This window comes from Neovison vison, chromosome 4 (genome assembly GCF_020171115.1).
Source record: "Neovison vison isolate M4711 chromosome 4, ASM_NN_V1, whole genome shotgun sequence".
Classification (NCBI taxonomy): Eukaryota; Metazoa; Chordata; class Mammalia; order Carnivora; family Mustelidae; genus Neogale; species Neogale vison.
Genome location: NC_058094.1, coordinates 63,452,724 through 63,477,471, shown reverse-complemented (window position 1 = coordinate 63,477,471; position 24,748 = coordinate 63,452,724). Strand labels below are relative to the sequence as shown.

Below are 24,748 nucleotides of genomic sequence, written 5' to 3'. Positions count from 1 at the left end.
CCATGACCAAATAAAAGGGGTTTTATATGTCTGCGTGCTTCGTCACTAAAAATGACAGGCTCCAAATCCATGCATTATAATTCTTACTATTGCTATTAAGAAGTTATAAGGAATTTCTTATTAAGAGCATGATTCATATTCATTTATGACCACCACAAGCTTCCAAACACCTCTCTTTCATGGGTATATCCACTCAAGAGAAAGGAATCTAGGAGAATATAAACAGATGCTCAAAACCCACTGATGACAGGAAGCAAAAGCTTTCCTGAGTTCCAGAAACAGAGGCCCAGTCCCAGGTCACGTTGGGTATGTTTGCTTTTCTCATGAGAACATGATGTCTGAAACAAAGAAACGATCCAATAAGGCTCTAAGAAAATCAAAACAGGCAACAAACATAAATAGCAGTGAAAAGAAGTGGGCATTCATGAGAAAGTCATTAGGGGAAAAGGCCAGAGTGGCACAAAAAAAGGAAAGATACCAACATGGTTAAGACTCTACACAGTGCAGATTTTACAAAAGAAATACTTTTTAAAGAGTAATAATGTCTTGTTTGACTATCACTCATTTTCCAGATAACAGGCTGGGCTATAATAAGGATTTAAGTGTGTAAACATGAATAACGCTAAACAACCGCTCGTGAGCCTGAAGGGAACCCACCACGGGAGGACAAATGCACAAGGGCTGGGGGACACCACACCTCCATTGTGCAAAGGGACTGTGCATCACATTTCCGATAACTAAAGCATTTCTGACAAGTTAGCTTTACAAGTAAAAGGCTTCTGGCAGCTCAGAGGCAAGGTAAGTGTTCATTTCCAAGTGAAGAAAAAGGCCTCACAGGGATGCCTGGGTGGCTCAGTCAGTTAGTTAGATGTCTGCCTTCAGCTCAAGCCATGATCCCAGGACTCTGGGATCGAGTCCCTCATCAGCCTCCCTGCTCAGACAGGAGTCTGCTTCTCCTTCTGCCTGTCGCTCCCCCTGCTTGTGCGTCCTCTCTCCCTCTTTGACAAATAAATAAATAAAATCTCAAAAGAGCATGAGAGAGAGAGAGAAAATAGAAAAAGTCTTCACTAACAAGTGGATCAACAAACACCTGCAGGGTCCAAGATGCAAGCCTGAGAGTCACACATGAGATCTTACCTGTAAGAATTGCAGAATTACAGAACTAGACAGATGGGAGCAGTCTCTGAGATCATCGAGTACCACTTGCTCGTTGTAAAGAAAAAGAAACTAGGAGAGATGGAACGACATGCCCGCCATCATTGAGGCTTCAAGAAAACCAGCCACAGGGAGACCAAGTGAACAAAAAAGGGAAAATGAGCAAGTTTGTCACCCAGTCTCTATCAAATCAATTGCTTGAGGATCAGCATTTATTTAAAGTAATATAGTAATATATAAAATCAAACAGATCATGGTTTAACATAACGTCCACCATGGGGCCATTACAGCTGGGTAAGTAAGGACACAGTTGCTCTCAAATTTGTCTCTCTGTCTCTGTCTCAATCCCTCTCTCTCTCACTAGTGTGGGCACACACAAACACACACACAAACTATGTCAAATCACTCCACCACAAGACCTAAAGAATACTTGGACCTCCCCATCTGACATATTTCTACAGGTCACTGCAAGTCAAAGAGGAGCCCCCTAACCATTTTTCTGCCTCCCCTTAAGTGTATTCCTATTAAGAAACTTGACAAGTGGGCATCCATGCATCTTATGCTCAAATCACATGGATTAGAAGAATATGATTCATGTAGCAAATACTCTTTTAGCACAATATACTAATCCCCAAGAAAAAATTGATATCTTTCTCATAATATCTTAATCGCTATCAATTTATCTCAACCTTCAAGAAGATTTCAATTAGAATGTTTCCTTTTGATTCCACTTAATTTTTGGCTTCATATTAAAATGCTTCCCTAGCTATATATAGCTGTTCAATTTCAGGTTTGTAATTATTATTATTATCATCATAATCAAAGTTCTCATTTAAAACTAACATTTACATAGCCCTATTTTTACTCCAGGAATTGTGTACCAAGATCTCTATATAAATTACCTCATTTATTCCTCATGAGAATTAAAATTATTATGACTGTGACTTCATCTTTTAGATGAGGAAATTGAATACTGGAGAGGATAGATACTGTCAAAGTTCACAAAGCTAGTAAGAGCCAAAAACAGATTGAATCATATACATATAACCTGCAGCTTTTTGTTTGTTTATTGTGTTTTTCCTTTTCTTTCTTCTCTTTTTTTTTTGGGGGGGGGGGATGGTGCCTGGAAGGGAGAGGGAGAGAGAGAGAATCTCTAGAAGGCTCAGCACAGAGTCTGATGCAGCGCTCGATCTCACAACCCTGAGATCATGGCCTGAGCCATATCAAGAGGCGGACGCTTAACCCACTGAGCCACCCAGTGCCCCTTCCTGCAGTTGGAATTAGGAAGTGTATTTGGCTTCACCTGTGTGTCTGTATTTCACACAGGCATGTCAGAATCATCTCAGAGCTGTAAGAGTCAGGATTTACTGTGAACACTGTGGTTTAAGTAAGACTTTATATAAACACATTGCATAATGTGAATTCTTTGCTCTTTACCTTTTCTTCAAGTAATTTTTTAAAAAATGGAGTTAAATCTGATTTCCATGTACAGAATTGTTCAATGGTACCGAGTCTTGATAAATCATTTAATAATGCTCGCTTTATTATCTTTCATTTATCAAGTGTCATCTCTTTGAACTTAAAACTAAGATCTATTATATCATCTTCTGGTTGAAATTACTTCAGACTTGAATTATTGGGCCAGAACTTTTCCAAAGATGATTTCTTGAGCTGTGAGGTGACAAGGAAGCATTTTCTCAGTTTCCTGTGTTTGGCAGTGACTGTTGGATGAAGAGATCCACCAAGTTCAACCAAGTCCAAAATCTCAGAGGTAGGGACTTTCCCCTGAAGTTACTTCTCTCAATATAGTTTTATTGAGCCAAAGTGCTAAGACTACAGAAATTCAATAGAACCTGCTAACTCAGACCTTTGTTGCAACTTTTTCAAAATGCATTTCATCCTCTTTGTCATCATTCCTGCTTCTGCCATATGGTGTATGTAGGTAGTGCTCTACTACCAGCTCTCCAGATACCTAGCATGTCTGGCCAATCGTTTCTAAATTCTCTAACGAAACCGTTCATCTCCTGTGTCTGTGTCATACTGTGTCTCACAGACAGTTTAACCCACTGGAGTTTTCTCCTGTTATTTAAAGCTTTGGGTGCCACTCAAGACCTCTTATTTATTATAGAATATTTAGAATATAGGATTCTAATATTTATATTCAAAGTAAGAATTAGAATTTAAAAACAGAATGTATTTAGAATATCAAATCAATTGCTTGATTAGAATCACATAAAGATTCTAGAATATAGACTATAGAACTGTTATAGAATATAGAATATAGAACTGTTATAGAATATATATTATATATAATGATATATTTGTTATTATAGACATTATTAATTTTAAAAGAAATTCTTGAAGGGGCGCCTGGGTGGCTCAGTGGGTTAAGCCACTGCCTTCGGCTCAGGTCATGATCCCAGGGTCCTGGGAGTGAGTCCCGTATCAGGCTTTCTGCTTAGCGGGGAGCCTGCTTCCTCCTCTCTCTCTCTGCCTGCCTCTCTGCCTACTTGTGATCTCTCTCTGTCAAATAAATAAATAAATTCTTTAAAAAAAAAATTCCTGAAAAGTAGAGGACAGTTTATAAGAGATGTTAAGTAGGTGTGTCTCTGGATTATCCTAGCTACTTTTATTAGTAAGCTTATATTTCATTTCTATATATATATATAGAGAGAGAGAGAGAATATATATACACACACACATATACATACATATATACATAAATTTATCTGACATACTTCTACAGTTCACTGTAAATCAAAGAGGAGCCCCTTAACCATCTTTCTGCCTCCCCTTAAGTGTCTCCCTATTGAGAAACATGACAAGCAGGCATCCATGCATCTTGTGCTCAAGTGGGTGCTGGGAATGTAACTGAGTTGGGAATGGGCCAGGATATTAGCCAGAGTGCCTAGGATCTTTCATTATAAAAAATTATCAAATTCTCAAATCTGAACTTCTTTCTTTCAATTTTATTTTATTGTGATTAGAACACTGACCATGAGTTCTACCCTCTTGGAAATTTTAAGTGTACAATACAGTGGTGTACTGCAGATCCCTGGGGCTTTTTCCTTTTAATCGACTGAAACTTGATGTCCATTGCCTGGTAACTCCCCATATTCCACTTCCCCAAGTGACTGTCCTGCCTTAACTATTTTAGATACCTCATAGAAACAGAATCATTCTTCATCTGTCATTCTGTAACTGGCTTATTTCACCTAGCATGATGTCCTCAGGGTTCATCCATTTTGCCACATATTACAAAATTTCTTTCTTTTTTAAGCCTGAATGTATACACCACATTCTCTTTATCCATTCACCCATCGATGGACGTTTAGGTTGTTTCTACATCTTCGTTGTCAAATCTGAATTTTCTAGGGGAACCACTAACAACATATCAGGTTCATTCTGCAAAGACTATGATTCCATCTTGGCTCAACAGGAAAATTTCATTTTTCTAAAACATCTCAACCCCACAGCTGGTATTCAGGTGCTCTTGAGCATTTGATACTAATTGAAAGATGGATCATCATGAAGATTCACCTTGCTGGTGAACCAGGAGCTTCTCATACAAGCTTTAATAAATGGAGGCAGCCTATACACTGTGCTTGCTTCTTTGCGTTGCTTTTTCTTCTTTCAGAACATTTTAATAATGAAAAGCACTGCATTCAGGATCAGAGAAACCTGGCTTCAAATTCTAGTTCTCCCATTTTCTGACTGTGTGACTCAACAAGTTATTTAATCCTTCTGCGTTTCTTTCTCTTATTCCAAATGAGAAAAAAAATACCATTTTAAATAGTTATTTAAATAGTGGGTGGCTCAGTTGGTTAAGCAACTTTTTCGGCTCAGGTTATGATCCTGGAGTCCCAGGATCAAGTCCCGCATCAGGCTCGAGTCTGCTTCTCCATCTGACCCTCCCCCACCATGCTCTCTCTCATTCTCTCTCTCTCAAAGAAATAAAATCTTTAAATTGTTATTTACCAATTGCTTATTATGTATGGGTTTTCTCATATTTTATCCTTTCTATATTTCTGAGAGGTTGGTATTGTTATTAACCCATCTTAAGGATGAGGGAATAGAGGCAGAGAGGGTAAGGAATGTGCAACCACTTTATTCAGTCCCCATGACAGTTCAGTAAGATCATATCTGTCAGAATTTTCACCTTAAAGATGTGGAAACCAAACACAGAAATTTAACTAATGCACCCATCCTCACGCTGGGTTTCATTCAGTCCTCCTCCTTATTAACTGAGGACTGTGGGCCAATCACTTCATCTCTAAGCTCAGTTTCTTTAATTAAAATGTGGATAATCATGCACACAGTAGAGTAATGTTGTAAGCATTATATAAAAAAGATATACATAAACAGGTGCCAATTACCACACCTGAGCCAAAGAGATGCCTAACAAAGACTCCCCTTTTCACTGCCACTCCCTTCATCTCTCTCTTTGTTGGATTTAAAGGAGAAAAAAAATCCGATATGAAGCCTCAAAATCATACAGAACAGAAAACAGTTTTTACTTAACAGGCCAACTCATACTAATGAGCAGGTTGTACACTGCACAAGAGGACCCAGCCATAGGAACAAGTAAAGACTTAAATGTAGCCCACACTCTCCTTGGAGAATGGGTCCCCTTATTCCTCACACAAACAGAACTGCTACCCTAAAAGTGCCAAGCCTGTTCACCTACGCCATCTACCAAGTGTTTACACTAATTCAATTTTACTATACTATACTATCTGCCTTACTAGTATACTATCTTCCTAGAAGTGTTTGGGAACCCAGAGGAATTTTCCAAGGAAATTGGAGTTTTTATTTGCTGATTTATAAACTTTGCTTGAAGTCAGGCTGCAAATACTGGAATGAGTGGATCCTTGAAGCAGTCTTCAGAACACCTACTCAAGTTTTTCTTCATTAAATAAAATTAAATGAGAAGAAGTATACCATAAATCACGGATTTAGATGTGGATATAGATGTTTATTCTCATCAAGATCTTACAAGTTTAGCATCACTAGATGAATAACATCCCTGCATAGAGGTAGATGACAGACATTCATTCATCTTTTAAAGAAGAAAAGGGAGTTTAAAGAAGAAAAGCTTCGTATGATCTAGAAGAAAAGGGAGAAGAGACAAGAAACTAACGTTTTGGGGGCACCTGGGTGGCTCAGTAGGTTAAGCCTCTGCCTTCAGCTCAGATCATGATCTCAGGGTCCTGGGATCAAGCCCCACACCAGGCTCTCTGCTCAGCAGGGAGCCTGCTTCCCCCACTCTCTCTGCCTGCTGCTCTGTCTACTTGTGCTCTCTCTCTCTCTCCATCAAATAAATAAAATCTTAAAAAAAAAAACTAACTAACATTTTCAGCACATACTATGTGCTGGACACTGCACTAGGAAATATCAGAAAACCTCCTTAATACAATCCTCAAAACCAAAACTACAAACATTTGTTTAAAATATTGGAATGCTTCAAACTGGAGATTGAGGATGAAGAAAAGAGATGCTGACTTCTCATTTTTTACCCTTCTGAAGTATTTTAATTTTTCAGCTACATATGTTTTACTTTAATTATGCTTGCAACCTGGTGGCACTGACATTATCACCAATTTAATAATGAGGAAGCCAATACTCAACAATATTTGGCAGCTTTCTTGCAAGGCCACACAGCTAGAAAATTGATGGCTCTGGTCCTTTTCTTTGAAAACAAACCCACCTTTGACAAAAGAGTTTGGGGGAGCAAGTGAAGATGAGGTCAAGAATTTCTTTACTGGGACCTCTGTTTTCTCACTAACATAGAATCTGGGATGCCCAACAAGAAAATCAAGACTAAGATAGAACACTTCAAGAAAAGAATTTTTAAAAGTGCAGCCATCCTCGGGCATAGGAAACGAAGCTGAGTAGGGCCAAGAAATGGATTGCTCAGCAAAGATGAGGGCTTGCTAAGATTGGAACTCATAAATTTGTAATGGCGCCAATCAGCACAATTATATAATTTTTGCCCATGGTGCTGGAGAGCCCAGAGTCAGTTGATTCAGGATTGGCAAGACAGATACGGTGCAAAGCAAGGGCTTCAAAGTCTTCAGGGGACTTGCACTTTAAAAGCAGGTAAGTCAGTGAGTCTGCCTTCCCTCCCTGCTGAGAATGCACTGAAAATTAAAGCAAGAAAGATTAAAAGGAATAAAGCTAGCAAGGAGGAATGGAAAGTGACACCAAATTTCATGAAAATAGCAAGTGGATAGGCATAAGTTTATGTGATGAGCAGATCCCCCGCGTTGGAGGAGAGCCAGCCTGCCCCATGAACCGTCCACAAGGCTCCAAAAGGTTCTGAGCTTAAAGTCACCAGATGTGGCAGAAGCCAAAGGTGAGGATGAAACAGGCTTGAGGGAGAGAAAACTGTATTGTTAGGCCCTTCCTTTCTCATATTCACTCACCTCCACTCCCACATCAGAGCCTAGACATTCTCCACAAAGCTCTTCTCTAAAGATATCTAAAGAAATTTGAAAAGGTAAAATTCCCTCATTTTTGTAGTGGGGGTGAGGGTGGGGCACATAACCTGAAGGGTGATAGACTGAGTCTTGTCGACCTGTAAAGTCCAGAACAAACAAACAGAAAAACTCACCCTTAACATTAAATGGCAAAATGTGAGGCATAAAAACAAAGTAAAAGAGAAAAATCTAATTATATATACAGCTCTGAGAAGATATTACTCCTTAAAAGGACTGAAAATGTTATGAAAAGGGCATACTCAGAATACAACAAAGAAAAAAGTTCTTCTCGAAATAAAGAAAATTTACATAAAGAATAGAAGACAAAGTATGGAAGAATCTCTCATAGCGAAGGACAGAGGAAAGATGAGAGAGCAAACCACACATCCAGGCAACCAGACTGTAAGTCCCAGCGTTAGATTAGCAGGAGTCCTTGTGAGTGCACAGAAAATGGAGAGAATGAGTAAAGCTTAGCAAAAGAAAACTTCTCTGGGGTAAAGAAGACAGACGTGTTAGCGTAAGATGGCTCAGAGGGTGCCTAACATAATGAACAAAGTCCTGGGCCAAAACATTCATTTGTTCACACCTTCCCTCATGCAACAAAGGTCCCTGCATTGCTTTAGATGGTGGGGTTGCAACTATTACGGAGACTACTCTGGAAATTGTTCTCGAGGAGCTCATAGTTTAGAAACAGGAGGCATGAGCAGAGCAAATAATTAAATGAGGGAATTTCAGCTAGTAATAAGTGCTACAAGGAGACTAAGGAACAATGATGGGATAAAGAATGAGGGGAGAGGGGACCTGGGTGGCTCAGTTAAGTGTCTGTCCTTGGCTCAGGGTCCTAGGATCGAGTCCCACATTGGGCTCCCTGCTCAGTGGGGAGTCTGCTTCTTCCTCTGCCCCTCTCCCCAACTTGTGCACCTTCTCTCCCACTAAATAAATAAATAGGGGCGCCTGGGTGGCTCAGTGGGTTAAGCCACTGCCTTCGGCTCAGGTCATGATCTCAGGGTCCTGGGATCGAGTCCCGAATCGGGCTCTCTGCTCAGCAGGGAGCCTGCTTCCCTCTCTCTCTCTCTGCCTGCCTCTCCATCTACTTGTGATCTCTCTCTATCAAATAAATAAATAAAAATCTTTTAAAAATAAATAAATAAATAAAATCCATCTTAAAGGAAAAAAAAAAAAAGAATGAGAGGAGAGTGGGCTCCCTTAGATTGGGCAGAGAGAGGCAGACTCTGAAAAAGTGACACTGGAAGGGCCCAGCAAGGACAGGATCAGAGAGAGAAGCATTCCTTTTGAAGTTTCAGAATACCCTGAATAAAAAATTTCCTAAAAACTTTCAAATAAAGTTGGCCACAGACAAATGAGAGCCAGGACTGGAGTTAAATTTCTTATCTGCAACATGAGATACTAGAAGACAAAGCAATGGCTTCGAAGTTCCCAGAAAGGCAATTTTTAACCTATAATTTTATACCCACTCAAACCATCACTAAATGTGAGAGAAGACTAAAGACACTAATACGCTGACAGGCTCAGAAAGTTTTACTCCCACATACTCTTTCCTCCAACAGCATCTGGGTATTTTTCTCCAGCAAGGAGAAAAACAAATAGGAGTCGACAAATAAACAAATAGTGGATACAATTGAGATCTATGAAAGGAAATCTCAGGATATAATTTATGTCCAGAGAGCAATTAGTCCAAGCACGATCATGGAAAAAGAAAAATTCAATAAAACAAAGGATATGTTGAAAACTTTAAAAAATATACACGAGCATGGGAAAGACCAGTAGTCAGGGAAAGAAAGGGTCTTTAGAACTCAAGGACAGACAACGTAAGAAATAGGGTGGTCCAAATATGATACAACTTTAAGCAGATTCCCATCCCCACCCTAGATAGTAGATGACTACTTTTTCCTCAACCTCTTTATTTTCTGGAGAAAATGAACCAAAGTCTATGGACTTAAGAGCCTCATACATAAAGGAGACCTTTGGTGCGGTACTAGAATGGTAGCAGGGGGATTAAGTAAGTCTGCAGAATGAACAGAAGGACCCAGGCACTTTCCCATCACCACCCCACACTTCCAGCTCTAGAATGACAGCAGGTAGGCTTACAACCCTGAACCCACTGCAACAAAGCTTCAGCCAGAGACAGGAGAATCCTGTTCCTCAGGAGCCAAGGCAACCCAGAGCTAAGACCTTGGGCTCTGACACCAGCACCCCAACGAAAATGCCACCTCCTGCCCTCCTGTTACCCGAGTGAGATCCACCAAATGGCAAGCTCTGTTGTCAGATACAGAGCATCTACCCAGCTTTTTAAATGCGTGTTCTTCCATACTATGAGAAAGCTAAGGGTCACCAGAAATGTAAGGGAAACTTCCAACATAATTGAGACCACAAAATAAATAGACAGCAGGTATTAAGAGGACATAGACAATCCAGGAAGGAAAAGAAACACTCAGTCATGTTGGAGAAGTAACAGAACATATTCCACCCCTGAAGCAAGAAACAATCAAAAATCAGGAAAGAAACTTGGAAGTTAAAAGTACAATATCCAAAATAAAGATTTAGCAGAAGACTGAAAAAATAAAGTATAAGAAACCTTTCCAAAAAATAGGACAAAAGAATGAGATAAAATAAGTGATAAAGAATAAGTAGAGGACCAAAGAAGGAGAGAGAAGAGAGAAAGTGGTGAGAAAAGAGTTTTCTCCTTTTTTTTAATTTAAACTTAAATTTAAAAAAAGAAAGAAAAGAAAAGAAACCAAACTGAAGGACACAGTTTCCAGACAATAAAGACAAGTGCTCAGGAGGGGGTAGGAAAAAAAACCCATTCCAAAGTATATCATGGTGAAATTCAGAAATACCAGGAGTAAATTGGAAGCTCCTAGAAGGGAAAAATAGGGCACATATGAAAGACTGACAAAAACAAAGGCCAGATTTCCCACAATAGCATGAAAAATCAGACGATAAGGGAGTAATAACCTCAAAATTCTGAGTGAAAATGATTCATCCAATCAAAAATTCTTTACCTAGCCAACTTGACAATCAAATATAATAGGTTTTTGGGTTTGTTGGTTTTTTTTTTTTTCAGCTATTTCATGAAAAGCCTTCAAAAACAAAAAAGTGACAGCCTGCCTAGCCTTCCTGTAGCTACTGGAGGAATGTGTTCTCACGAAATGAGGAGGGAGCAAAAAAATAGACATCCACAGAGCCCAAGAAACAAAGGTTCAATACAGACAGAAGCCAATGGGATACCTAGGGTTATAGCTGGGCAGCAGGCCCAGAGATCCTTGTGTCCAGACTGGAGCATGGGCACTAGGGCTCCAATTAGATGACTCCAAGGGGTGGGGAGTGGAATCAGGAGTTCATCAGACAGGCGAAAAATCACAGCAAGATATTTTGAGCCCTCAGAGAGTATGGGGGGCCAGACACACATTCAGAGAAAACAAAGATAATGAAAATAAGACAATTACAAATTCCAGGAAAACCAATGCTCTACAAAAGAGGAAAGCTCATCATGACACACCACTTGGGCCTCAGCAGTTAATAATACTGTCATAATCAAACACGAGAAATATTAGAGGATTTGACCACAGTATATGAAGGGAAAACAGCTCTCCTCATTTACTAAGATAGGAAGTCATAAATAATGTCCCAATTTGGTTAATTTATACATTGTGTCTAAAAAATATAGAGGTGAATACCAGAAGAGACAGCTAAAAAGAATTTTAAAATTACTGCCCTAGGAAGCAGGGTTGGTCAGGAGACTCTTGATTTTTTTGCTTCTAACTTCTTAATTCTATTTGTTGTCTTGTTGTAATAAAAATAATTCGATAGAAGTAGAAATTATTCTTAATTTATTAGTGATGACTGATAACAAGAGCTAACTTTCAGGGAGCACGTGCTATGGGCCAGGCTTCGAGCTAAGAGCTTCACACATGTTATCCATACTATCCTTGCCTGTAGCCTTGAAAGTGAGTCCCATTGCTGGAGACTAAATATTTGGGTCCCTGCAACATTCATAGGTTGATGGTATTTGGGGGTTGGGACTTTGGAAGTATTTAGATCATGAGGGTGCAGCCCTCATGAATGGGATTGGTGCCCTTATAAGAGAGACTCTAGAGAGATGCCTCACCCCTTCCACCACGTGAGGACACAGAGAAGATGACAGCCACTTATAAACCAGAAAGTGGAGCCTCCCAAGACACCAAATCTACAGGTACCCTGATCCTAAACTACAGAACTGTGAGTAATAAGCTTCTGTTGCTTCCAAGCCACCCAGTCGACACTATTCTATTTCAGTAGCCCGATGGGACGAAGACACTATTATCATCACCCTATTTCACAGATGAGGATACTGAGGCTTACAGTTAAGCAACTGGCCAAACAGAGTGAAGATACAAATTCAGATTTAACTCAGGAACCGGGACTCCCTATTCTATACCACCCTTAAATTTTTAAACACTTTATTTCCTATGCCATTCTAATAGGCACTAAAAGAAGTTATGTGTCAGTAAATGCATTACTCAGACACATATCTCCTGATGAAAAAAAGATTCTTGAGACAAGTGAACATATTCTGTCATCTACATAAGCTCTGATTGGTAGTTCCTCTTTTTTCCTAATGCTCTAGGTTAGTTAAGTGAAATTAAAACTTTTCTTATTCAAATTTCAAATGGAACATTTTAGCAGACAAAACTCCACTAAAAATCAAAAGGAGGGCGCCTGGGTGGCTCAGTGGGTTAAGCCGCTGCCTTCAGCTCAGGTCATGATCCCAGGGTCCTGGGATCGAGTCCCACAAGGGGCTCTTTGCTGAGCGGAGAGCCTGCTTTCCTCTCTCTCTCTGCCTGCCTCTCTGCCTACTTGTGATCTCTCTCTGTCAAATAAATAAATAAAATCTTTAAAAAAAAAAAAATCAAAAGGAAATGGGGCTTGTTGGCAGCAAGCACCAAAATCTAGGCACTAGAGTTCTGTCCAATGAGCAGATCCTAACAAACCCAAATGTACTCAGGAAATAAAAGTTACAGTTTTCATAACTCCCCAAGAAAAATTTTGCACCCTTTTTTAGAAAGGGTATATAGGAAATCGATCCTCAGATCCACCACTGGTGAAGGGGCAAATTGATACAACACCTGGGGAGTAAATTTAGTAATATTCATTGCAATCTCATTTCTGGGAATTTATCCTACAAACACATGGCACAGAGAAGAAGTGATTAGGCATGAAGTTATTTATTGCAGCATGATTTTTAATGACAAATGATAGGAAACTGCCTTTCAAATGGGGACTGGTTAAATTACAAAACAGAACTAAATGGAATATTACATGGCAGTTAAAAGGAGTGTTTAAAGCAATGTCCATAACAGCCAAACAATGGAAAGAGCCCAGATGTCCATCAACAGATGAATGGATAAAGAAGATGTATGATGACTAACGTAACATAAAAAATAAATAAATAAAAATAAATCGCTCACAAAATTTAAAAAAAGAAGATAGGGTATATATATATATATATATATATATATATACACACACACACAATGGGATATCACTCAGCCATCAAAAAATGAAATCTTACCATTTGCAATGACATGGATGGAACTAGAAAATATTATACTAAGCAAAACAATTAAATCAGAGAAAGACAATTATCATACAGTTTCACTCCTATGTGAAATTTAAGAAATGGGAAGGATCACATGGGAAGGAAGGGAAAAACAAAACAAGACAAAATCAGAGAGGGAGACAAACCACAAGAGGCTCTTAATCATAGGAAACAAACTGAGGGTTGCCGGAGGGGAGGGGGGTGGGGGATGGGGTATCTGGGTGATAGACATTAAGGAAGGCATGTGATGTAATGAGCACTGGGTATTATATAAGACTGATGAATCACTGAACTCTACCTCTGAAACTAATATTACATTATATGTTAATTAATTGTATTTAAGTAAAATAATTTTAAAAAATAAAAAAGGAGTGCTTATGGCACCTGGTGGCTCAGTTGATTGAATGACTGCCTTCAGCTCAAGTCATGATCCCGGAGTTCCAGGACTGAGTCCCACATTAGGCACCCTGCTCATCAGGGAGTTTTCTTCTCCCTTTGACCTGAACCTCCCCCTTCTATGCTCCTTCTCTCACTCTCTCAAATAAATAAATAAAATCTTTTTTTTTTTTTTAAGAGTGCTTAAAGGTATGGACTCTGAATTGTTTGGGATTAAGTCTGGGATTAAGTCCTATGTAACATGTAGAACAGCCGCCTTACACGTCATAAAATCCTCAGTTTTCAAGGATTTTGTCAACTGTTTGTTTAGCACAGCCATTATTAAAAATTAAATTATATAAGCTTACAATTAAAATAAATGTTACAAACAAAGATAGTAAATACTCAATTCACCACCTCCTAGCTTTCTTACTGTACTGTTATCTATGTCTTGATTAGGCTATTTAGGTCTACCTACCTATATGGGAGAAATATCATATAATGGTATGTGACTGGGCATCTCCTAGCATAGTGTTCATCATCTTCACGTTGTTAGCTTGAAATCAGCCATGGTGGGGATATTTACACCTCTGAAATTGTCAAATGCTACAGATAGGAACTTTTTTCTTAGCCATGTGTTACATATTATCAGCATAACACCGATATGTGTGAGTGTGTGTGTGTGTTTTAATAAAGATTTTATTTATTTACCTGACAGAGAGAGATCACAAGTAGGCAAAGAGGCAGGCAGAGAGAGAGGGAGGAAGCAGGCTCCCTGATGAGCAGAGAGCCTGATGTGGAGCTCGCTCCCAGGACCCTGAGATCATGACCTGAGCTGAAAGCAGTGGCTTTAACCCACTGAGCCACCCAGGCACCCCTGGTATGTGTGTTCTGTACCTCAGTTTTGCCATCTGTAAAATCAAGATAATAATAGAACCTCCCTGATAGGGTTGTTGTGAGGATTAATGAGTTAATATATGTAAAGCATTAGAAGAGTGTCCTATGTCGTGTCTTCTTTTCAGATGTCGTGAAAAGAAGGGCCATCTGTACCCCTATGTTTATAGCAGCAATGGCCACGGTCGCCAAACTATGGAAAGAACCAAGATGCCCTTCAACGGATGAATGGATAAGGAAGATGTGGTCCATATACACTATGGAGTATTATGCCTCCATCAGAAAGGATGAATACCCAACTTTTGTAGCAACATGGACGGGACTGGAAGAGATTATGCTGAGTGAAATAAGTCAAGCAGAGAGAGTCAATTATCATATGGTTTCACTTATTTGTGGAGCATAACAAATAGCATGGAGGACAAGGGGCATTAGAGAGGAGAAGGGAATTTGGGTAAATTGGAAGGGGAGGTGAACCATGAGAGACTATGGACTCTGAAAAACAATCTGAGGGGTTTGAAGTGGCGGGGGCGTGGGAGGTTGGGGTACCAGGTGGTGGGTATTATAGAGGGCACGGCTTGCATGGAGCACTGGGTGTGGTGAAAAAATAATGAATAATGTTTTTCTGAAAATAAATAAATTGGAAAAAAAAAAGAAGAGTGTCAATATAAGAGTTAACTATACATTGTATTATTATTGTTGTATTATTATTGTTGTTGTTGTTGTTGTTGTTATTGGCACAGAAAGATCTCCGAGCTATGTTGTTACATTTTTTTACCCTGGGAAAAGTGTGTATGAGCTACCTTTGGGATATTAAACAGGGAAAATTTTAAATACCTATTCATAGGTTCTTATAGAAAGAAGCCTTGGCGGAAGGCACAAGAAATCAATCGAAGTGGTTACCTGGCTTGTCCTTGATTGGAGAAATGAGTTTGAGGACTTTGGTAAGAGCACAACTTTTCACTGTACATTGTATTTTCATTGACTTTTATGTTCTTAAACTATGCGAATGTATCGTCTATTTAAAATGTTGCCTTTTTTTTTTTTTTAAAGAACAATTTTCATTGACCCAACAAGCATTTCCTCCTCATCTGCTGTAACCAAAAAACCATGGGAGATACTCTGTGAGGCTCGAAAGGGAACATGGACAAAGGAGAGACTATGGTCCCTGCCCTCCACGCATGCATGCTGCACCTGGGGGAGATGACACGTGCACAGGAGACCCCCCCCACCGGCAGGGGGGAACACTCATCTGACCCTGGGGTACAAACACTACAGGGCTTTGCACTTCTTTCACAATTAGAATGACATGAAATGACTCCTTGAAGCTACTTACCCTGTTGTATATGGGATGTTTATGCCTCCTAGATTAATACTTTCACACCCAACAATAAATAGGGTTGAAAAACACAGTAAAGACACACCACTGCAGATCATGGCAAGTTTAGCAGATTCTCTTGCACCAAGTTTCAGTTTCTTTATAATGTAGCCTCCCAGGACAATGCCAACACCAGCACTGGGGACAATAATTACACCTAGAGAGAAGAAGGGAAGGACAGGATTAAGTGAAGTCCCATATACTAGTTTTCTAATTACTCTGTTTCTACTTACTTATTAGTATTAAAGTACAAAATAAAAAATACCATAATCAACAAATCTTCAATGTGTATGATTTTATAGTATAATTTCTTTTCAAAGGACTCATAGCCAAAATGCAAAATAACTTTTACAAAGCAATAAAATAAAGACAAGCCACCTACTAAGAAAGTGAACAGAACCTGAATGGGCCCCTTACTAGAGAGGAAATCCAGATGGCCAATAAACACCAGAAGATGTTCACTCTCTTTGCTAAGAGGGAAATACAGATTAAAACATAGTAAAATACTACTCTACACCAACTGTGTTCATAAAAATTTAGAAGTCCGATATTACCACATGTTGGTGAAGACACCAAGCAATGGACGCTCTCCACGGCTGGTGGGATGTAAATTGTGAGACCTACTTTGAGAAACAATTTGTCCTTTATCTGATAGAGTTGAAGATACATATATCCTGTGACAGGTAATTCTACTTCTGGATCTATACCTTGAAGAAGCCCAAGCACATGGGGACCAAAAGAAGTGTACAAGATATTTGAAGCCTCATAATAGCCAAAAACTGGAAATAAACCAAAAATTCATCACTAGATATATTGCCTGTTGTAAGTTCATGTAGCAAAATTCCACTACACAGCAATAAACAGGAGGGAATATAATAACATACAACCATGAGCACGGATCATACAAATACAACGTTCAATGAAAGAAGCAAAACAGAACAGAACACATGATGTGATGGCATTTGTAAAAAGTTCAAGTGCAGGTACCACTAAATGATCTGTTTAGGAATGCATATCCAGGCAGTGCAACTATGCAGGAAAATCCAGGAAGTAAGTGTCATAAACCCAAGATAGTAGGGAAATAGGTGGGGTCAGTAAAGGATACAGGGGGCTCCTCGACTACTGAAAACACTCCATGCCATGACCTGGGTAACAGTTACACAAATGTTCACTTCATGATTACTCATTAGCTCTGAATTTTGATTAATGTATTTTTCTGTGCATTGTATTTCACAGTTCTAAAAAACTAAAAAAGCCTGCCCCAGGAACCTTATAATCTAAAACAGAAATATACAAATTAGAGTATAATAAAACAATTATACAAAAGACAGGGAGAATACGGGGATAAAAAGCATTCTGAGCCTTACCTGGGAGAAATCAAGGAGGGCTTCACTGAACGAAGTGTGAAGAGAAAAATAAGGTGAAGACTGAAATGATACAACTACGTCTCTAGAGATCTTGGCAAGAGCAATGTTAAGGATAGATACTGTGAAGGAAGAACCCAGACTCCAATAGGTTGAGATGAGGACTTAGAGATTAGAATTCAGACTCTTTCTAGAACTTAGGCTGTAAGAGGAAAAATTGGTATGGGTCTAGAGTAAGAGTGGAGTCAAGGTAGAGTTGGAGTTTGGGGAGTTCATTTGTTAAGACAGGAGGGGACTAAGTGTATTTATATGTGGACAAAAATAGACTAAAAAGGAATGGGAGCTTGAATGTGGAGAGAAAAGGTTATGTAATGCCAATGCAAGATCCTTGAGGAGTCAAGAGAATATGGAATTAATAGCACAGATAATCAGATTAGCACTGGCTTGGGGGGGAGAGAGAGACCCCCTTCATTCAGGCTAGGAACAGGAGAGGGGAGAATATGGTGGGGCATAAGTCAACAGGTGGGTGGTAGCTCCTCAAATTAGAGCTTTTCTGTTTCATTTTTTCCCCATTATTTTGCAAACATCATGTAATACATGTTGTAAGAGAACACTGGAAAAGCACAGAGAAGTATGAAGGAACAAAAATCCACTGCTTTCATTCTGGCCTACTTCACTCCAGTCTTTTTTCTGTGCTTCTTTCCTTTGAGATTTGATAACATGCGGGGCACCTGGGTGGCTCAGTAGGTTAAGCCTCTGTCTTCGGCTGGTATCATGGTCTCAGGGTCCTGGGATCAAGCTCCACCTCAGGCTCTCTGCTCATTGGGGAGCCTGCTTCCCCCTCTTTTTCTGCCTGCTTCTCTGCCTACTTGTGATCTCTGTCAAATAAATAAATAAAATCTTAAAAAAAAAAAGAATTGATAACATGCTATAAATTCTTTTTTTATATAGCTTTGGTTTTTATTTCTGGGTGGGTTTGTTTTTTTTTTTCTGTATAACTGAAAACAAAACTAACTCTTAGAGGAAAGGGATATGGAGAACTTTAAATATAGCCAAGGATTAGAATAATCATCATAGGAAAGCAAAGTGAGTGCTAAATGAGAATATGTAATAGGCTTTGAAAATGGAGAGTCCACTGGGTCCAGATGATACTAGATTTCAGAAGTCCGCAGCTGCCCAGGGAGAACGGTTGAATGGTTCGCTCCAGCATGTTCAGCAACCCACGTAAAGGAGCAGAGAAGGATTAGATTAATCTAAAATCTGAGCTTTGCCTGGCAACGAGTGTTCATTTTATAATCCTCACCAGAGTCCTGATTTTATAAAATCAGTAATGGCCTTTTTACAGATGAGGAAATTGATAGCTCAGAAAAGTGACTGGTCCAGCAGTGCACACAAGGGAGAGAGAGTCTAAGGGAAACCGAGATCTCTGATTCCCAGCCCAGCGCTTTGTCCACATACCACAGATGTCTCCTAGAACCGACAGGTCCCTGGAATCTTTTAGGTAAATTGACCAGAGCTCTGGGCTCAATGAGCTGGTTAATAAAGTATCATCGTCATTAAGGAAAAGTACACATGTTATCTATATGAATAAATAGGCAAAGTTTTCCTCTAAGGTGAAAGTGATACAGCTATGAAATTCTTATTTCAACTGAAAAACTTCTATACTTCTAGACCCCTACAGTAACAAACAAAACAAATCTCCATGCTCATAGCTCAAGTCTTAATTTAAAAGCAATATAATTTACTTGACTATGCACCCTAATTGGTATTCAACTCTTAAAAACAGGAAATTCGGGGCGCCTGGGTGGCTCAGTGGGTTAAAGCCTCTTCCTTCGGCTCAGGTCATGATCCCAAGGTCCTGGTATCAAGCCCCACATCGGGCTCTCTGCTCGCTGGGGAGCCTGCTTCCTCCTCTCTCTGTCTCTCTTTCTGCCTACTTGTGATCTCTCTCTGTCAAATAAATAAATAAAATCTTAAAACAACAACAACAGGAAATTCGTCATCAGTAAATATGAGGTTATATCAAACAGAGTGAAGATCCCCTTAAAATTTTCTCCTAATGTCCCCTGCCATCTAAATCTCGCTGCACCACCCAAACAGAATTTCTGACCATTCACCATGCTAATCTGAACATCGCTCAGATCTCCAGCTTAAGTGAGAAACCCAAATGTTCCATTGTTAGAATATTAGGCATATGGGATGGTGCTGGGGAAGGGCACAGGAACAAGAGTAGAGCCTTCTCACTCTCCCTTCCGAAAGCCCCCAGCTCTGGGAAAACCAGACTGTGCAGAGCATGGAGGGGCTAGAAGTTGGTTTCCCCGCCCACCATCACGCTGTTCTCTAGTCCTTCCCAGTTCCCCACCCCCTTGGGGGGAGCGGGAAATACAGGCATCCCCTGCTTTTCCAAGTTCACATCACACCACTTTGCATTTATGGAAGACCTAAGTACCTGCATTTGCTAACTAAAAGAAACCCAAAGAGGATTTTCATGTTGGGGAGGGGGGACCACAAAGGTGAGCACTGAAAATAGCACTCAGCATTTGCTTCGCAGAAAGGATTACAGAGCCAGTGAGAGTGGCCCCGCCAAGCTCCTTCCCCGGCACCTACCCTCAGTGTCTTAGCATCAGGCCCCGGAGCTCTGAACTTGATTTAATCTGCACATCATTAAGAAGGTGTTCCAGAGGTGTCCGGAACACCTAAAAGAGGTTGTTTCTTGAGTCTGGGAATGCTCAAAAAATTTTTTCCATATAAATTAACTGTAATTGCGTCTCCACTTTATGCCATTTCAGCTTAGGAAAGGTTTCATTGGAACACTAGACTCAGATAGCAAGGGAAACCTGTAAATATCTAAGATGGGCTCTACCAACAGAAGCTGCCCGCCTGCCACTCACCACGTCTGAGTTCAAACTCGCCTCAGTGGCTTGTGCACACACCTTCCCTCAGTCCCCAGAGAACACCCCCTCCTAATGGCTCCACTCCTCTGAGCTTCTGCTCTCCCTCCAGCCCCTTTCCCAGCCCTGGCAGGATGGTTCCGCAGTCCCTGAGTTTCTATTCCTCGCGCCCTCTAGTGGCCAGGACATGAATGGGCCCCGCGGGGTACAAAGGATGGGTGGGAAAGAAGCATCAGGGACTTGAGTAGGAGGGGAGAGGGAGAAGGGCTGAATGTGGAAAGACAGAAATACCTGGACCAAGCCCAGGGGCCCAGCCTAAGGTACAGGCGGTAGAAGATAGAAGCCAAAGCAGTTGCAGATGTCTAAGAGACAAATGCAGGTGAGATTGCAGGCCACATGGACAAATTTCCTGAGTTCAAATCTCAGCTCTGCCACCTACAAACTGTGTGCCCTTGGATAAATTTCTGAATATTCCCAGGCCTCAGATTTTCTCCTCTGTAAAACGTGGGTAAGAATAGTATCTTCCTGGGGTGTCTGGGTGGCTCAGTCAGTTAAGCATCTGCCTTCAGTTCCAGTCATGATCTCAGGGTCCTGGGATCCAGCCGCACATCAGGCTCCCTGCTCTGCGGGGAGTCTGCTTCTCCCTCTCCCTCTGCCCTTCATTCAGGCTTGCCTAGTCTCTCCAGTGCTTGCTGTCTTTCAAATAAATAAATAAAATCTTTAAAAACAGTATCTTCCTCACAGGTTGTTAGGTGTAAATGCGTTAAGACATATGAAGTGCTTAAAACAGGGGCACCTGCCTGGCTCAGTCAGAGGAACTATGACTCTTGATTTTGGGGATCATGAGTTCAAGCCCCATTTTGAGTGTAGAAATTACTTAAATAAACACATAAAAAAACTTAAAAAAATGAAATGCTTAAAACAGTGTTGACTCCCTGGTATGCAATTAATAAGTGTTGGTGATCAGCATCATCAGAAGTATAAACACCATTATTATCTGTCTAATATGAATGAGCTTAACATTTGCACAAATAAATATATTGGAATTAGGCAAAATTTCTGTATGCTATTTTATCTATAGGAGTGAATTTAAACTACTCCTAATGGTCCAACTAAAACTCTACGTATTCTTTTTATATAGACCTTTACTTGATATTTAGCTACAATGTGTTAAGCACATAAACCTCTGTTTGCTGTTTAGTTATGTGTGTGTATATATATATCTGAATCTAAAGAACTCAGGGATGCATGGATTAACTGCTCACAAAGCAGAGGATCCTGCTTTACTTCCAAAAAAGTCTGCGAACAACCTACTGGTTTCCAGTTGGAATTTCTATTGGATAAATATTTATCCAAATGGGTCCAATTTATCTAGTTGGATAAATATCTACTTATTTATCCAAGCAAATTGACATGTTAATTGTCCTACTTCCTTTCTTTCTCTTCTATCAAAACTATTCCATAACATTCGGTTTTGAAGTTTTTACCCTGAGTTGCAATACTGCTTGCCCTTATAATGTATAGTTTGTGAAGCCAAAAAGTCTTTACGAAAAATGATATTCACTGAGTTATCAAATATTAAAGCTACTGGGGGAATTTTTCATCTTTACTCTAGTTTTTGTCAATACGTAGAAATGATCTGTATTGAAAATAGACATATAGGGGTGGGTGCCTGGGTAGCTCAGTCATTAAGCCTCTGCCTTTGGCTCAGGGTATGATCCCAGGGTCCTAGGATGGCGCCCCACATCAGGCTCCCTGCTCTGCAGGAAGCCCGCTTCTCCCTCTCTCACTCCCCTTGCTTGTGTTTCCTCTCTCGTTGTGTCTCTCTCTGTCAAATAAATAAAATCTTTTTTTAAAAAATAGGCATATAAAATATACCTCTGCTTAATGCATGATTTGGGACACCAAAAAAACTTGAACTGAAAAAGAGGAGGATGAGATTAGGTGACCCGCTCAGCATCAACATTGTTCTAGGCTCAGGGAAGGGAACTTCTATTGTGCAACTATCACTATTGTTAAGAAACGATAATTTACTTTCACGGTACCCAGGGCTGACCCGGTCATAGGCCTGCCACTGTCTGTTGTGTTTACCTCTTTCTTTCCTGCTTGACTATAAAGTTTTTGTGCATGGTGGTGACTATATCTTTATTATCCTCATACCTTTCTAGCACTTACCAGGACCGGGAAATGTATGGATGAAAGAGCAAACTTTGTTATTTAGAATTTATTATATAAAATTATATAACTAATGTTAAAATTTATATTAAAATTATATAAAATTATATTTAAAAATTATATAAAAACGTCAAATGATAGTCCTCAATTATTCCTAAACTAGGCTATATCTTATTTTACAAAAAGGAAATCTAAAATCTAACTTGGGACCAAAATAAGCTGCTAATATCAGTTTAAAACTGGCAGGCACTAAATGATGTCTGGAAAATGTCACTATTATCAAAATTCTGAATTGAACATTATTAGCAAAAATTTAACTCCCAGGCCACTAACGGTGACAAAGCACGTAATGTCAGCAGCCCTCTGAGAACTCTTCTCTCTGTGAAATCACTGTGAAGTCACAGTGGTGCAGAATGCGGTGAACTAAAAACTCAAAATCTTAGATGTCCTCAATGCTCTTTTCTCTAAGTTCACTGATCCCTTTTATGTATTTCACATCCAAAGTTCTCCTTACTTAAGTTGAAAAAGAAACGGCTCATAAACGTAAGACTATGAATCAGTCAGTAAAAATATAATTGTAATCTATTATGACTTGGAGGTTCTGCTGATACCTTGGGGAAAAGCAGCTGGGCACGGGGGAGGGGAAGAGAAAGCAGCATGGATATCCAGAAAAGAAGGAAGTCCAGTCGGATTCATTTTCATTCATTCATTTTCTCTTTCTCCCTCTCTCCCTCTCTTTTTACACACACACACACACACACATAGACTATATGCCACACACTGACATAGAGTATGCCAACTCATTCTCAGAACTGTATGGATTTCAAATTGCTTTGAAACAGAACTGTCTCACAATCAAAGGTATCTTACTCTTATGTCATAATCCAATCAAAAACATTTTCCTTTCATAATAACTCAAAATCATGGAGCATCTTACAATTAATGGTGTCTTGGATTGGAAGGAATGCAGCTTCTTTCCACATCACAGAAATATCTAATGACTGATAGAGCAGGGAAACAAACTCAAATTCATTTAGCTTTTCCAAAGACGATGCTTGTAATCGTATACAAAACAAAGGTTTTTCCAATCACCCAGGGTAGATTATTTTACCCTTTTAAGCTTCTATTTTTCCTTGCAAACATTTTCTTATGGGAAATAAATATCAAGGAATAAAAGAACAAAAGGAGACTAAAAGAAGAGAATATTTTAAAAATGCAAACTTTTAAAATTATAGCAAATTTTAAATGCCCTGAGAATATAAGCAGACATTTTCACAAACCATACATAAGTCCACAAAATATCACAAAAGCACAATACATCTCTTTCTCTTAAGTATCTCAACACTACTCTTGTGAAAAATGTCAGAAATCCCTTCACAAACCATGATTAGGTGTATCATTATATATTATATATAATCATTATATATTATATATTATAATGAATATATATCATTATATATTATAATGAATATATATATATTACAGTTCAGTGGCCGTTTTAAAGCAGAGAACAGTTTTTCATTAAATCCATAATATTTCATAACCTAACATCTAGTCAAATTATAAAGTAGGGGTACCATGCCCTGTTTGGCTGGATTAGGAAAAGCAGCCCACGTGTATGAAACTGAACAGCCACCAATTCCTGAAGAGAAGCCTATGGGCCGGAAGGAAGAAGTTCTTTTAAGAATTCTCCGGAGGCACTATGGTGAGTGCTGTGAAGTGTGTAAACCTGGCGATTCACAGACCTGTACCCCTGGGGATTAAAATACATTATATGTTTATTAAAAAAATTTTTTAATTAAATTTAAAAAAAAGAAAAAAAGAATTCTTCAGAGGCAGATAAGCTGGCAGCGTAGCTAGCCTTACACGAGGCTGCTGCCGACAGCCTGTCTCATGTTTTGCCCGTCTGTAGCTTCAGTTAAAGGACAAGGTGCCAGAAGCAGACCTCTCTGACCACAGCTTCCTCTTCAAGTACCTGGTGACAGCCACAGTGTGGCTCAGATGGGACCACCTGCAGCCAACCAATAGAGAATGTTCTGAAATTTCTAGCCCAGCCTTGCTGGAATAACTAATAAAGGCTTTCAATGGGATACATGCTTCCAAAGGCCTCCGCCTCCATGACTTCCTCACGGAGAAACCAATATAAAGCTCATATTTAATTCCCACTAAGGCGAAGGAGGTTCATTCACCCAGAATAACACTTTCTTCAATTCCGCCAACACAGGGAGACTGTGTATGGTAACTGGAGGGAAATACGAGATTCCCAATGTCGGGGATTCAAGGTCTTGAGAGCACTGACTGAAGGAAAGGTAGAAAAAAGGTACATTCAGGAGAGAAAACAACCACACTTTTCATTTCAGGTTTTTGCAAAGCTCTGGCTGGCTACAATAATACATAAAAGCCAATGCCAAGCTGCATCATGAAAGGGATTCGAAAATCAA

At 39.6% G+C, this 24,748-nt stretch overlaps 1 protein-coding gene across 1 annotated transcript in view; it reads right to left on the bottom strand.

Annotated features, from left to right (window-relative positions):
- Positions 1 to 24,748, bottom strand: part of SLCO5A1 (solute carrier organic anion transporter family member 5A1) — a 127,776-nt gene that overhangs the window by 9,773 nt on the left and 93,255 nt on the right. Inside the window, 1 exon segment of the mRNA XM_044246979.1 lies at positions 15,836 to 16,034. Coding sequence (XP_044102914.1) covers positions 15,836 to 16,034 — 199 coding nt within the window.